Genomic DNA, 13,757 nt, shown 5'->3' with positions numbered 1-13,757 from the left:
GGAGCGACCTCACGTGTCGGCCCAGGCGAGGCAGCCGCGCGGACTTTGGTGCCGGAGCAGCGCTGGCGACTGCTCGGCGTTTCACCCCGGGAGCGCCGGACTTCGCCCCCCGCGCCAGGGTGCCCGGGTTTACTCCGGCAAGGACCAGCGTGCAAAGGGAAGGACACGAGCGCGGAGGACTGGGGTGGAAGCTGCGCTCCCGACCCGCTCGTCCCAGCTCCTCCCGCACAGCCGGAGCCGGGCTCGTCCTCCCGCACCCATCCCGGGGCTCCAGGCTCCCTTTTCGTCCCGACAGGAGTCGCAGCCGGTGCCGGTGTCAGTGTCCCCATCCCCATCCCGCCGCCTCGCACCGCCCCGGCAGCTCCATCCAGCATTCCCTCCGGGATGCAGAGACCGGCGGCGGGCCAGGGCCAGCGGTCCCCCGAGCCCGGGGGGCGGCGGGCAGTCAGGTGGCCGGCCCCCAGGTCACCTCCCCGGAACGTGCTCGGACCTCCACGTTGTGTTTACACGGAGTGAGGTCCAAAAAGCCTTCCCGTACCAAAGCTGCCTTATCGCCCGCTCCTCGGCCGCCCCCCGAGCCTATATAAGGGCGGCCACCGGCGGCGGGAGGGACACGGGAGGCGACCGGAGCCAGGTGAGGGGCGGGGGGCTTTAAGTTTGTGCGGCAGGACGAGCTGGGTGTGACTCCAGGTGCACAGCAGCAGTACTGCGGGGCACCCGGGGTGTTTCGGGGACCCACAGGTGTTATGGGAAACCCCAGGTGTTTTTAGGGGACCTCTGGGCGTCAAAGCGAACCCGACAGGCAGCAGGTGCAGCAGACACCACCCCGGACAGCAACTCTCCTGCAGCCGGACCATGCTGCTGAAGGCTGCGCTGCTCCTCTCGCTGCTGGCCAGCTGCCCAGGTGGGTGTGGGCGGGTGCGGGGGCTCTGCGGGCAGCAGGGCTGCCTGGGCAGCAGCACAAGCCCCGCTGCCGCCCGCAGTGTCCCCGGCCAAGCCGGAGCAGAGCGGCCTCTGGGAGTACCTGAGCCAGCTGACGGGGGACAAGGACGGCCTGGAGCAGGGCCAGAGCAAGCTGGGCAGGGACATCACGTGAGTTCAGCACCGCAGGAGCCACAGCACAGCCGGGCCCTGCTCTTCTCCCCCTGGGCACACGAGGGAAGGGTGTGGGCAGCTTTTATTAGGGGTGTGTGGCACAGAGGGGCCGTGGCCATTCGGGGGTGTTGGTGACTGTCTCGGGCAGGAACCTGAAGGAGAGCATTCAGGATGGGGTCAGCTACATGGGGGACTTCCTGGAGAAGCTGTCGCCCCTGAGCAGGGACCTGCAGCCGCGGCTCCCCGAGGACTCGGCCAGCCTGCGCAGGGCCCTGCGCAGGGAGCTGGACAGCCTCCGGGACAAGCTGTCCCCGTACGTGGACGAGGTGCACCAGCAGGTCGGGAAGCAGCTGGACGATCTGCGGCAGCAGCTGCAGCCGCTGACGGAGGAGCTGCTGGACCAGGTGTCCCTGCGGGCCCGGCAGCTCCGGCGGCACCTGGTGCCCAGCCGGGAGGTGACAGCGCAGCTGCTGGGCGGCGCCGACGAGCTCCAGCGCTTCATGGCTCACTACGCCGACAAGATCGCCTTCCACACGGACCAGGTGAAGGACATCTTCCACCCGTACACGGACCGGCTGCTGAGCGAGATCCACCGCAACGTGGAGGAGCTGCACCGCAGCGTGGCCCCGCACGCCCGCGCCAGCCCCGAGCAGCTCAACCAGCACATCCAGGAGCTGTCCGCCAAGCTGGCCCGCAACGCGCGGGACCTGCACCAGCAGATCCAGAAGAACCTGGAGCAGCTGAAGGCCAAGCTGAGCCTGCTGCCCCGCAGCCTGGGCGCGCCGCCGGGCCGCTCGCGGGAGGCGCTGGCGCGGGAGGTGCAGCGGCGCGTGGAGGAGTTCCGCCGGGACACGTACGCCCAGATCCAGGCGTTCACCCGCGCGCTGGACCAGGAGACGGAGGAGATGCGGCTGAAGCTCAGCGCCCGCCCGGGCCCGCCCGAGGAGCCGCTGGACGCGCCGCCGCCGCCGCTGGAGGAGCTGCGGGCGCGGCTGGACGCGCTGTGGCGGGACCTGGCGCTGAGCCTGAGCGAGCGCGGCGGGGCGGAGCGCGGGGAGGCGCGGGCGGGGCCGGGCGGGGCGGCGCCGGGGCGGCTCCGCGGCTGAACGCGAACAATAAAGGCGCCGCCATCGCGGCCCGCGCGCGCGTCACATGATCCGCCCACCACGTGACACCGCGTCATCGGCCCGCGCCGCCACGTGACCCGCCACCATCATGTCGGCGCTGGGGGCCATGGAGGCGGCGGCGGGGCCCGCTGAGGCCCTGTTCCGCCCCCTCAGCGCCGAGGACGGCGAGCAGCAGCCGGCAGAGATCGAGTCCCTGTGCATGAATTGCTTCCGCAACGTGAGGGGCCCAGGGCAGCAGCGGCCTGCGGGGACTGGGGGGCACAGAGAGGGGGAGAGCAGGACAGGGGTGCGCGGGGGTCAGGGAGGGTGCAGGGGGCTGTGGGGCACAGGAGGGTGTGTGGGGTCAGGGAGGCTGTGGGGGACAGGGTTCACACCTCTGCGTGGCTCGGGCTCAGGGTTCAGGGCTCTCCAGTGGTAGTGGGGAGGAGAGGGCAGGGCTCGGTGTGCTGGGGGGCGATGGGGAGCAAGACCGAGGAAGGTCCTGCTGGGGGCCACAGCTGGTCTCAGGTAGGGGGCACTGGTGGGGTCGGGAGGGCGTTCGCAGGAGCTCCTGGGGGCGAGAGGAGCCTTGGGGCAGGGACGTGCCCGCGTGGGAGGTGCTGTCAGGGCCCATCACCCCCAGGACTCGGTTCCCACGAGCCCCTCACTGCTGCAGGGAGTGACACGGCTCCTGCTCACCAGGATCCCCTTCTTCAAAGAGATCATCGTCAGCTCCTTCTCGTGCGCCAGCTGCTCCTGGTCCAACACGGAGATCCAGTCTGCAGGCCGGATCCAGGAGCAGGGCGTGCGCTACACCCTGGCCGTCACCTCCCGCCAGGTGAGCAGGGCCTCCCGCTCTGCTCCGGCCCCAAACCTGCACACTGCGAAAGGAAAGGGGGCTGGGGCAGCACCTCTCTGGGATCCCGGTGTGTGGGACCCCTGGATCTCTTGAGGATCTCTTGGGGATCCTCAGGCTGCTCCCTGGCTCTGTGTGCAGGACATGAACAGGGAGGTGGTGAAGACCGACTGTGCCTCAGCTCGAATTCCAGAGCTGGACTTTGAGATCCCTGCCTTCAGCCAGAAGGGAGGTGGGTAAATGGGAGCAGTTCCTGGGGGGCTCCCGGACACCCCTGAGATGTGTTAATGGTGCCATCACCTCTGTCTGCTTCCCTTGCCAAGTGCTCACCACCATCGAGGGGATCATTGACAGAGCTGTGGCAGGCCTGGAGCAGGACCAGCCCGCCCGCAGGGTAAGGGGCTGGGAAGGGGGAGGAGGCTCCTCAGGGATGGAAAACGCTTGGGATGTCCATCCCCTGCCTGGTGGTGTCACACAGGGCTGGTGGGGACAGCACTGGGGCTCTGGTTTCTGCCATGGTCACCTTTGTCAGCAGCTCTGGGCTGCCCCTTCAGCAGCTGAATCCCATCCTGGGGGTCTTTTCCATTTTAAAGGGTTCTGTGATTCCGTGTCCTCTTCCAGGTGATGGACAAAGAGGTGGCGAGAAAAATAGACGAGTTCATTGGCAAACTGAGGCAGTTGAAGGAAGTCAATTCCCCCTTCACCTTTGTGAGTGCTCACAGAAGGGCAGCCCTGCTTGGCTGAGGGGTGCAGGGCGGCTCCCTCAGGCGCCCTTGTCCTGCAGATCCTGGATGATCCCTCCGGGAACAGCTTTGTGGAGAACCCCCAAGCGCCGCAGAGGGACGAGGCCCTGCTGGTCACTCACTACAGGAGGAGCCCCCAGCAGGCTGCTCTGCTGGGGCTGGAGGTGACTGATCAGCCCCTGGCCCCTGGGGACCCCACAGCAGGGAGCAGCAGTTAACCCTTCCCTTGCAGGGAGAGGAGGTGGATGCCAAGCTGCCGGACGCTGCCGAGGACCTGAGGGACGAGGTGGGTGGTGCTGCAGAGCTCAGGGGCACTCAGGACAGCTGCCCTAGGCTGGCTGGGACATTCTGGCTGCCCTTTCTCTCCCTCAGGTGCTTCAGTTCAACACCAACTGCCCTGAGTGCAACGCCCCAGCCAGCACCAACATGAAGTTAGTGCGTATCCTTCGAGGGTGGGCTCTGCACTGGGGGCTGGGGGACACTGCATGGCCCTGGGCTCTCCCTGCTGCACCACAGGCCTGAATCAGTTCTCTCAGGTAGGGCCTGGTGGGGTGCAGAGCTGTCTCAGGGCTGCTCACAACTCCCAGTGGGGTCCTGCTATCCCTTGGTAGCTGCTTTCCCTTGACTTCCTGCTCCAGAAATCCCACACTTTAAGGAAGTGATTATCATGGCCACCAACTGCGATTCCTGTGGGCACAGGACCAATGAGGTGAGCTGGAAGGAGGGCAGTGGGGGAAGGAGTGCAGTTCTGTGCCTTTGTCCCAGAGCTCTGCTTCCCAGTGGGGCTGTTGGGGAAGGAAACTGGATTCGGGGGCATTGTCGGGAGCTGCTTTATGCTGGGTGCTGAGGCCACTGGCCCAGGTTTGGAGTGGCCTGTGGGCTGCTGGGATGAGCCCTGTTGAAGCACTGGGGTATGAGCTGAGTGGGAGTTTGGAGCTCACTGCCTGGTGTTCCCAGGTGAAGTCTGGAGGAGCCATTGAGCCGCAAGGCACCAGGATCACCCTCCGGATTACAGACCCTTCTGACATGACCAGGGATATCCTGAAGGTGCAGTGCCCTGGGATACCTGCCCTGGCCTCCTGTGGGCTGGGGGGAGTCCAGGGGGGCCCAGCCCTCCTCCAGGGGGCTCACAGGGTGCTGACCTTTGCAGTCAGAGACATGCAGCGTGGAGATCCCTGAGCTGGAGTTTGAGCTGGGCATGGGAGCGCTGGGGGGGAAGTTCACCACGTTAGAGGGGCTGCTGAAGGACATCCGTGACCTGGTGAGTGGTCCTGGGCCAGCCTGGGGGGCTCAGCCCCCTCCCTGCCCCTCTTGGGGGCTGGCTGGGGGGGCTGGCTGCCTCACACTGCCTCGCCTGCCTCGCAGGTGGAGAAGAACCCCTTCACTCTGGGAGACAGCTCCACCCCCAGCAGGACAGGGAAGCTGCAGGAGTTCATTGGGAAGCTGCAGGACGTGAGTTTACTCTGGATTTTCTGTGCTCTGCACTGGTGCCGCAAGTGCTGAAGGATTAGGAAGAGCCTTAATGGCTGGACATGCTCTGTTCCTGCAGATCATAGAGGGGAAGGCCCAGGCTCACTTCATCATGGATGACCCTGCAGGCAACAGTTACCTTCAGGTACAGCCTTGTGCCCTCGGGGTGGGCTCCCTCAGCAGTTTGGGGGGTTTATTTCCCTTGCACGTGCTGGGAATGGGCTCCCATTGGAGCTCTGGGCTGCTGAAAGCCTTGCTGGCTTTGTGGGTGCTGAGCTTGGGTGCTGCTCAGGGCCTGGTGCCTGGGCCTGTGTGCAGAGGGAGTGCAGGAGCTTTGCCCTGTCCCCACAGAACGTGTACGCCCCAGAAGAGGACCCGGAGCTGCGCGTGCAGCGCTACGAGCGCACCTTCGAGCAGAACGAGGAGCTGGGCCTCAACGACATGAGAACAGAGGGCTACGAGCCAGAGGCGGCCTCGGGCCGGTAGCAGGGGCACCCACCCTCCCACCCCCCTGCCCCAACCGCTCCAGGGACCAGGACTCTGTGGGGCCAGGGCTCTCCTCCCCTTCCTGGGGCCAGGGGAGCTGTTCCTCGGGGCCTCCCCGCGGGCAGCTGTGGCGTGAGGGGCCGATGTGCTGGGGCACGGGGGTGGCAGCAATAAAGCTGATTGATAAAAGCTGATGTGTTCCTGTCGTGCTGCTCTGCTCCATTCCTAACCCGTGTTATGTACACCTAACGGTGCGGCCACGCCCATAGCCCCGCCCAGCTCCATTTATGGCAATGACCACACCCCATCTCCCAGTATGACCATCTATGGCAATGACCACACCCATTTTTCCAGTACAACTCCATTTATGGCAATGATCCCACCCCATTTCCCAATATGACTCCATTTATGGCAGTGACCACACCAATTTTTCGAATACAACTCCATTTATGGCAATGATCACGCCCATTTCCCCTGATGTAACTCCATTTATGGCAATGACCATGCCCATTTCCCGCTACAACTCCATCTATGGAGATGACCACGCCCATTTCCCCTGCTACAACTCCATTTATGGAAATGACCACGCCCATTTTCGCGACCCCCATATATCTCACTGGCCACGCCCCTTTCCCAGCCTGCCACGCTCAGGCCCCGCCCTTTCCTGCCGGCGCCGGAGTTTTGCGTCAGAGCGCGATGGCGGCGCCGGGGGTGTCGAAGGCCGAGTACCTGCGGCGGTACCTGAGCGGCCCCGCCGAGCCCGCCCAGCCCCGCCGCCGCCGCAAGAAGAAGCCGCTGGGCGGCACCGGCAGAGGCGGGTGAGTGCCGGGGGAAGGGGGCGGCAGGAGGGACCCGTGCGGTGCCCGGGTTTGGGAACCCCCCGAGCCCGCTGCCCCCAAATCCCATCTCCAAAGCTCCCCAACGAGCCCCGCGGGGCCGGGGCGCTCCCCGGGGCTCCCCCGCCCCAGAGCCCCCCGCTCCCGACGGCAGCGCCTGTCCCCGCTCAGGATGCGGATCGTGGATGACGATGTGAGCTGGAACAGCATCGCCGCCGCCCCGGAGAAGGAGGAGGAGGAGGACGAGGGGGACATGCCTGTGGTGAGCGGGGAGACCCGTCAGACGCGGTCTCACACCCTCAGTCCCTGCTTAGGGTCACCTCGCGTTCCCCTCTGGGGAGAACTTGCTAAGGCACCTCTCCTTGCCCTGTGCTTTGGTGCGTTCTGCCTCAGGGCGGTGGGATTTCTGCTCGGAGCTCTGTAAGGATGAGTGAGCTCCCTGCAGATCAAAGCAGCCCGTATGTACCCAGCACGGTGTTTCTGTGCTCCAGAGCAGCTGCTGGAGTGAGGCAGAGGGCTGGGATTGTGGGCTGCAGTGGCTGTGTCAGGAGTGGCAGTTCTGCCTCTTGGTGAGCCCCTGGTGTTGGCTGCGGTGTGTGCAGGTGGCAGAGTTCATTGATGAGCGCCCCGAGGAGGTGAAGCTCATGGAGGAATTCCGAACAAACTCCAAGTGGAAGCTTCTAGGAGGTGAGACCAGCCCCTTCCACCCTCTCTCCCTAATATTTGGCTTCTCCAAGCAATGATGCAAGTTAAAAATAATACCAGCTAAAAAAAAAAATAGTAATCCTTGAGATGCTGGAGGGCTGCTGAGCTGATGGTGCTTCCAATTGTTTTCCTTCAGACGAGGACTCTCAGAGTTCGGATATTTCGGGATCTGCCAAGTCTGCCACGAGGTATGGGGGCTGCGAGCAGCAATTCTGCTCTGGTTCACTCTGCCTTTCTGGGTTTGTCTGTCTGGTTCTGCGCTTTCCAGGTGCTTTGCTGGGAAATGTGGGCACTTCTGGATACCTTTCCCTGCTGCCTGGGGCAGGGGACTCGCAGCTGTGGGTGTTTGTGACACTGCCAGGGAGACTGGGGTGATGATCCCTGTCACTTTGAATGATGGTGGTGGTGGAGGCTTTCAAATTGCAGCTCTGCTGGGATCCAGGCTGGGAAGGCTGGGGCTCAGGGGTGCAGAATCCACATTCTCAAAGCTGTTCCCAGCCTTGGCTGAGCAAACCGAACACAAAGGGAGCTCACTGTCACCTTCTCTGCCCTCGCAGGCGGCGCCACGACTCCCCAGAGGCAGCAGGGAAACACAACGGCTCCTTGGACCCCTCCCCTCCCAGGAGACACCGTCACGACACCCCCGACCCCTCCCCTCCCAGGAGACACCGTCATGATACCCCTGACCCCTCCCCTCCCAGGAGACACCGTCACGACACCCCCGACCCGTCACCTCCCAGGAGACACCGTCACGACACCCCTGACCCATCCCCTCCCAGGAGACACCGTCACGATACCCCTGACCTGTCACCTCCCAGGAGACAACGTCACGATACCCCTGACCTGTCACCTCCCAGGAGACAGCGTCACGACACTCCTGACCCCTCCCCTCCCAGGAGACACCGTCATGATACCCCTGACCCATCCCCTCCCAGGAGACAGCGTCACGATACCCCTGACCCATCCCCTCCCAGGAGACAGTGTCACGATACCCCCGACCTGTCACCTCCCAGGAGACAACGTCATGACACACCAGACTCATCAGCTCCCAAAAGGCAGCGTCGTGACACCCCAGATCTGTCACCTCCCCGGCGGCGGCAGCGTCACGATACCCCCGACCCCTCACCTCCCAGAAGACAACGTCACGACACCCCTGACCCATCCCCTCCCAGGAGACAGCGTCACGACACCCCTGACCCATCCCCTCCCAGGAGACAGCGTCATGACACCCCTGACCCATCCCCTCCCAGGAGACAGCGTCATGACACGCCAGACTTGTCACCTCCCCGGCGGCGGCAGCGTCACGACACCCCTGACCCGTCCCCTCCTCGTCGGCAGCGTCACGACAGCCCAGATCTGTCGCCACCCCGGCGGCACCAGGACGTGTCAGCTCAGAGAGAAAAGCCAGGGTCCCCAGGTGGGAAAAAGAGCCGAAGGAAAGGTGAGTGTCACACACTGTGTCCCCCTGGGGACTCCCTGGGATCCACAGGTGGGCACAGGATCCCCTGAGCCTCATCCTCTCGGAGGAACCAGCAAATCCTCACTGATTCATCTCCCCCAGGACGGACTTCGCCCGCCCAGAAGGAGCAGCACAGGTCACGGAGTCCCCCAGGCTCTCCCAAGAAGGTAAAGGTTGTCACTTTCCCTTCCAGTGACTGACAGACTGGGGAACTTTTTGTACAAGTGGCTCTAACAGGGCTGCCCCTGTCCCTGTGGTTCGGTCACCCCTCGTTGTGCCTTCCCCCTGTCAGCCAGCTGGAGCTGTGTGCTCTGTGTTCTTCCCAGGCTCACACGATGTCATCCGGGGCCAAAGCTGGCCTGGTGTCGGCCGACGTGCTGCAGAGGGAGAAGCAGGAGCTGAGGAAGCACGAGAGGAGCACCAAGCACCTGGAAGGTGGGAGAGTGGAGCACAGCACAAACCCCAGCTCCCCCTCTCCTCTCCTGCTCTGTCAGGGCCTGGCACTGGCATGCTGCTGGGGAGCATCCCTGTGGAGCTGCAGCTGCAGCTGCTGCTGGAAGCCTTGGCCAGGGTCACTGTTCCTCATGGGGGTTTCAAAGCCATGCCAGGGAAATCACAGGGAGTGTGAAATGGTTTTCCTCTGCAAGTCTGAAGGAGTTGATGGATAATGAGAGCTCAGGGTCTGTGTGGGGCAGCAGGGAAAAGCAGGAGCTGAGATCCTGCCTGGCTGTGGGTGACAGGCTCTTTGGGAAATTAGGACAAGGAAAAGAGAAGTCACAGTTAAAATTGTTGAATTGTCTGGAGGTGATAAAATGTTCCAGAATGTGTAACTTGAGACATCTGTCCCTGGCAGAGGAATCCCGGAACGCTCAGACCGTGTTCCGAGACAAGTCCGGCCGCAAGAGGAACCTGGCCCAGGAGCAGCTGGAGCAGAGGCTGAAGGCTGAGGCAGAGGCCAAGAGAGAAGAGCAGTATGCCAAGTGGGGAAAAGGGTGAGTAAAGGACTGCTAAGCACAGTCCTTGGGTCTCCCATGTCCTGGTTTCAGTTTGGATCTGCTACCAGACTGGTGGTGTTGCATTTCACTTCATTCTGAGGTTGAGCCTGGGACCAGCACGTGTTCCACGTGTCTGAAAAGCCCTTCCTTTGCTGGAGATGCTTTGGGAATGCTGCACAGGCAGTGGGAGTTCAGGGCTGTGACCCAAGCTGCCAATGGAACGAGTCCCAAGGAGTGATGGCCTGGGTTTGGGTGACACTGTGTGTTTTCCAGGCTGGCACAGGAGAGGCAGCAGCAGCAGAATGTGGAGGATGCAGTGAAGGAGATGCAGAAGCCCTTGGCCCGTTACATCGATGACCAGGACCTGGATAGAATGCTGAGGGAACAGGAGAGGGAAGGAGACCCCATGGCTGCTCTCATCAAGAAAAGGAAGGCCAAGGAGAACAAGGAGAAAGGTTTGGCTCTGGAATACATCTGTGTGTGGTTTATGGTGTCAGCAGTGCAGAAGTGCAGCTGCTGTTCAGTAAACAGCCAAAGGCTGCTGGAGCAGCTGAGTCCTGGGTGACTTTTGGGCTCTCTGGGGTTACTGGTTTGTTATCAGTAACAGTTACAGGAGTTGTTAGCTGGGAGAGCAGGGCTGGTGACTGAAAACTCAGCAGTTTGTCACAGTGAGCCTTTGGGAGCTGTAGGTGACTGTCAGGAGCTCTCTACCTGTACCCGCCTGCAGACACCTCCTGGGTGGGTGAAGATGGGACCACTTGACTGTGCTGAAAACAGTTGTTCTGCTCTTTGTGTTCCAGAAAAGCCCAGGTACAAGGGACCAGCACCTCCACTCAACAGGTTTAACATCTGGCCTGGGCATCGCTGGGATGGTGTGGACAGGTACTTGTTCCTGTGGGAGTAGCAGTAAAAATGAAGGAGCTTTGCTTCAGGGAGTTCCCAACTATGGGATGAGTGAGGCTGTTGGCAGCTGCAAATGTGGGAGGTGGGGAACTTCAGAGGCATCAGCTCTTGTTAGCTGCAGGTGCAGGTGGAAACTGAGCCAGAGTAGATGAGTGTGGTCAGTGTGACCTGGGTGTCCCTCTGCAGGTCCAACGGGTTCGAGCAGCAGCGCTTTGCCCGCATCGCCAACAAGAAGGCAGTGCAGGAGCTCGCCTACAAGTGGAGCGTGGAGGACATGTAGGGAGAGCTCCTGCAGTGACCCACGGGCACCACCTGCTGCCAGAGCCCTGAGGAGTGGCTGCTGTCCCTGGAACAAGCCCTGTCCTCGGCCTTCAGCAGCCCACTGGAGCAAGGCTGGATTTCCCTGCCAGCCAGAGCCTCCAGCTCTCTGGGGAGGACACCAACTCTTGTTTGTTTTGTGACAAACTTCTGTTCTATGCCAAATGCTTTGACCTCTGAGGGCAGTTCCCAAGTCTTCAGGTGTCCTGAATCTCAGGTGAAAATCTGCTGAACGCTTGGGCTTGGGAGAGTTACCCTTGAGCAGTGGGTCAGTCTGCTCCAGAACTCAGGTTAAGTTGAACTTCTGAACTTTTGTTAAGTTTATGCAGTTATTTTGCCAAGTAGATGCCAGAGTTACCAACGTGCAGGAAAGTTCAAGCTCAGCTTCTCCTGACCCTGTCCAAGCAGGAAACTGAGCAGGGAATGCTGTGGCACTGGAAGAGCAACCTGCAGTGCTGCATTGGCAGCCAGATCTTCAGGAGCCTCAGCAATTCTTCAGGGGTCCATTTCTAGTGGAACTAAATGTGTGGAGAATTAGGACTTCAGACCTGGAATTGCTTCTCTCATAGTTGGGAGCAGCTGGTCCCCCCAGACCCCTCTGGATTTGGGGCTGGTCTCAGCACTTCCCCCACTCTGCTGCCTGGGGCTCACTCTGGTGGGGGGTGTAACAACCCTTCCTTCTCCTGAGATCAGATTTGTCAGTCTCAGAGCTGGAGGCTGGGCAGAGCTTCCCTTAATCCCTGTGTGCCAGAAAGCACTTGTGGAAATAAATACAGTTGTTCTTGTTGAGGTCCCAGGGATGGAATGCAGGCAGCAGTTTCCATGGAGATGCCTTGGCTGCAGCAGTGGGCAGGGCAGGGCAGGATTGCTCTTTTCAGGGATTCTCCAGCATTGGGAGGGCTGTGGGTGGGAGGGAGAGCAGCAAAGTCTCCTCTGGAGTGGCAGACTCTTGGGGCTTCCCTGTTTTTCATCTCTTGTGTAACATTTCCAGCAGCCCTGGAATTGGTGTGTTCACCTGTAAATAACACCTCTCTTTTTGTACTCCATTCTGTGTGGTGTTGTTTTTTCCAAGGTGGGTGAACCATTCCCAGCCCTGTTGCACTTTCTGGGCATGGAGGTGGTTTGGGAGCAGGGGTGGTGGTGTGAGGTGGCAGCACATTTCCAGCCAGTTCCAGTTGTGCTTCCCCCTTCTGTCACCAAAGCCTGTTCCATTTTCCCTGCAACGTGAGGCAGCTGCAGCCTCAACAAGTGCAGTTCCACTTGACACATTCATTTTTGCTCTCACTTAATCTGAGTGCTGCTGGAGATGAGAAGAACCTGCTGTGGAATGATTGGATTCGCCCTCGTGAGCAGGGCTGGATGCTGGTACCTTCCTCACCTGCTTGGTGACAGTGGCTGCTCTTGCAGAGCCACAGATGCCAGCAGCTGGCTCCTGTCACACTTGGGACTGTAAGCTGCTCTTAAGGAGGAAAAGCACTTTTAAATGTTGGCAAGCACTAAACAGAATGTGCTTAGCACCTGAAAATAGCATCAGGTTCTGCTCCTTGAGCTGATTTTTAAGGCTGGGGTTTTAAAATTTTAGAGGTACTGCCCTGGGGACCTCCTCGTTCATCACAATGTGGATTTATACATCTGTTACTTGTTTATAACCAGATACTTTGTTTTTAAGAGATATCTCTGAGGAAAGGGGGGGCTGCCATGATGAACACCTCCCTCTCTGATCCCATCCCCATGTGCTGCCTGGGGAGAAGGGAGCTGGGTTTGTCCCTGTGCCCTTGTTCTGCATCCCACATCTCCTGTCCCTGCTGTGGCCCTGTCTGAGCAGCTCTGGCAGCAAAGCAATTGGAAAACACTGCAGATCTTCTGGGCTGAGCTGGGTGATGGAGATGGAGCAGTGACACCAGGACTGGATCTCTTCATTAGTGGTTCTGGAAGGGCAGAGCCCCGGTCTTGGCATCGAGCAGCAACTTTGATTAGCTTAAACCCAAAAAAAATGAATATTAAAATCTTAATTTAATTTCAACCACTGTCATTCACAGTCATGGCAAACAGCAAGCAGAGTAATTATTATGCAAATGAGACAGATAGAAAAATGATTAATAATTGCGCAAATTAAAAATTATTGTAAACATCCTGTGACTGGTGATAAGTCGGGGAGGAGCGTGCGGGGGAGGCAGCGGGGCTCAGCCACCTCCTGCATCTCCATCTCCTCGTTAGTGGGAGCAGCAAACAGGAGCCCAGCGGTGCTGGGGGAGGCTGGGCCGGGCTGGAATCTGCCCCAGCTTGTCTCTACCGGGAGCAAAGCTGGGTTTAAGCCATTTCCCCCTTTTTGGAGTCCCTGTGCTCCTGCCACTGCCTGTGTGCCCCCTGCAGCCTGCCAGGGAACCCCAGCACGTTGCCCATCCCTGCTAATGACCCTCCAGCTCCCCCCAGCAATTACCGAGCTGATTCCTCTGCTCTTTCTCTGCTAATTGCACAGCTGTATTTTCCCCCCCATTTTCCTTTTATGCTTTTTCCAGGGAGCAGGGTAATTCCAGTCCCAGGCTCTCGCTGTCTCCTCGGCTTCCACGGGCACTGCTGGTGTGAAGGACGAGCAATTAAAGCCTGGCCTCGCGCAGCGTAATTAGATTTTTGTTGATGAGCTCGTGGTAATGTGTTTAGTTTAGATTAAGAGCTTAATTCCTGGGGTGTGACACCGCCTGTCCCCGGGAGCCCTGTGCCCATGGGAGAGGGGCTGGTGGCAGGGGTGGTCCTGGGAGGGGACCCCCACCCCCTCTGCCTGTCC

General features: G+C 60.6%; 3 protein-coding genes across 4 annotated transcripts; all 3 read left to right on the top strand.

The window, feature by feature from the left end:
• Positions 1-351: 351 nt before the first annotated feature.
• On the top strand, positions 352-2,251 carry APOA5 (apolipoprotein A5). Of its 2 annotated transcripts, XM_056509514.1 has the most exons (4): positions 352-634; positions 761-904; positions 984-1,092; positions 1,244-2,251. In XM_056509514.1, the coding sequence occupies exons 2-4, from the start codon at positions 856-858 to the stop codon at positions 2,199-2,201; spliced, it is 1,116 nt and encodes a 371-aa protein (XP_056365489.1). In that variant the 5' UTR covers positions 352-634; positions 761-855; the 3' UTR covers positions 2,202-2,251. The 2 variants fall into 2 exon arrangements, with proteins under 2 accessions (XP_056365489.1, XP_056365488.1); XM_056509513.1 differs by lacking the exon at positions 352-634 and having other exon boundaries at positions 650-904.
• Positions 2,252-2,285: 34 nt separating this feature from the next.
• On the top strand, positions 2,286-5,950 carry ZPR1 (ZPR1 zinc finger). The gene is made up of 14 exons (XM_056509512.1): positions 2,286-2,439; positions 2,878-3,039; positions 3,199-3,289; positions 3,381-3,451; positions 3,679-3,765; positions 3,842-3,964; positions 4,033-4,086; positions 4,173-4,239; positions 4,439-4,509; positions 4,758-4,847; positions 4,951-5,061; positions 5,166-5,252; positions 5,350-5,415; positions 5,622-5,950. Exons 1-14 carry the CDS (start codon positions 2,311-2,313, stop codon positions 5,754-5,756), a joined length of 1,344 nt encoding a protein of 447 aa, XP_056365487.1. The 5' UTR covers positions 2,286-2,310; the 3' UTR covers positions 5,757-5,950.
• Positions 5,951-6,428: 478 nt separating this feature from the next.
• On the top strand, positions 6,429-12,018 carry BUD13 (BUD13 homolog). Its single transcript, XM_056509785.1, has 11 exons — positions 6,429-6,574; positions 6,764-6,854; positions 7,195-7,279; positions 7,434-7,485; positions 7,855-8,738; positions 8,859-8,923; positions 9,083-9,191; positions 9,610-9,748; positions 10,025-10,206; positions 10,552-10,633; positions 10,841-12,018. The coding sequence occupies exons 1-11, from the start codon at positions 6,453-6,455 to the stop codon at positions 10,932-10,934; spliced, it is 1,905 nt and encodes a 634-aa protein (XP_056365760.1). The 5' UTR covers positions 6,429-6,452; the 3' UTR covers positions 10,935-12,018.
• Positions 12,019-13,757: the final 1,739 nt, after the last annotated feature.

This window comes from Oenanthe melanoleuca, chromosome 24 (assembly GCF_029582105.1).
Source record: "Oenanthe melanoleuca isolate GR-GAL-2019-014 chromosome 24, OMel1.0, whole genome shotgun sequence".
In the NCBI taxonomy this organism is placed as follows: Eukaryota; Metazoa; Chordata; class Aves; order Passeriformes; family Muscicapidae; genus Oenanthe; species Oenanthe melanoleuca.
This window is presented reverse-complemented; position numbering and strand designations above follow the sequence as displayed.

What these genes read in the sequence shown, in the direction of transcription:
- ZPR1 (XM_056509512.1), top strand. Translation starts at nt 2,311, where the DNA reads ATGTCGGCGCTGGGGGCCATGGAGGCGGCGGCGGGGCCCGCTGAGGCC. An exon ending in TGCCTTCAGCCAGAAGGGAG is followed by an intron (nt 3,290 to 3,380) that starts GTGGGTAAATGG and finishes TCCCTTGCCAAG; the next exon opens with TGCTCACCACCATCGAGGGG. An exon ending in AGGACCAGCCCGCCCGCAGG is followed by an intron (nt 3,452 to 3,678) that starts GTAAGGGGCTGG and finishes GTCCTCTTCCAG; the next exon opens with GTGATGGACAAAGAGGTGGC.
- APOA5 (XM_056509514.1), top strand. Translation starts at nt 856, where the DNA reads ATGCTGCTGAAGGCTGCGCTGCTCCTCTCGCTGCTGGCCAGCTGCCCA. An exon ending in GCTGCTGGCCAGCTGCCCAG is followed by an intron (nt 905 to 983) that starts GTGGGTGTGGGC and finishes TGCCGCCCGCAG; the next exon opens with TGTCCCCGGCCAAGCCGGAG. An exon ending in AAGCTGGGCAGGGACATCAC is followed by an intron (nt 1,093 to 1,243) that starts GTGAGTTCAGCA and finishes TGTCTCGGGCAG; the next exon opens with GAACCTGAAGGAGAGCATTC.
- BUD13 (XM_056509785.1), top strand. Translation starts at nt 6,453, where the DNA reads ATGGCGGCGCCGGGGGTGTCGAAGGCCGAGTACCTGCGGCGGTACCTG. An exon ending in CCCCAGGCTCTCCCAAGAAG is followed by an intron (nt 8,924 to 9,082) that starts GTAAAGGTTGTC and finishes TGTTCTTCCCAG; the next exon opens with GCTCACACGATGTCATCCGG. An exon ending in TATGCCAAGTGGGGAAAAGG is followed by an intron (nt 9,749 to 10,024) that starts GTGAGTAAAGGA and finishes TGTGTTTTCCAG; the next exon opens with GCTGGCACAGGAGAGGCAGC.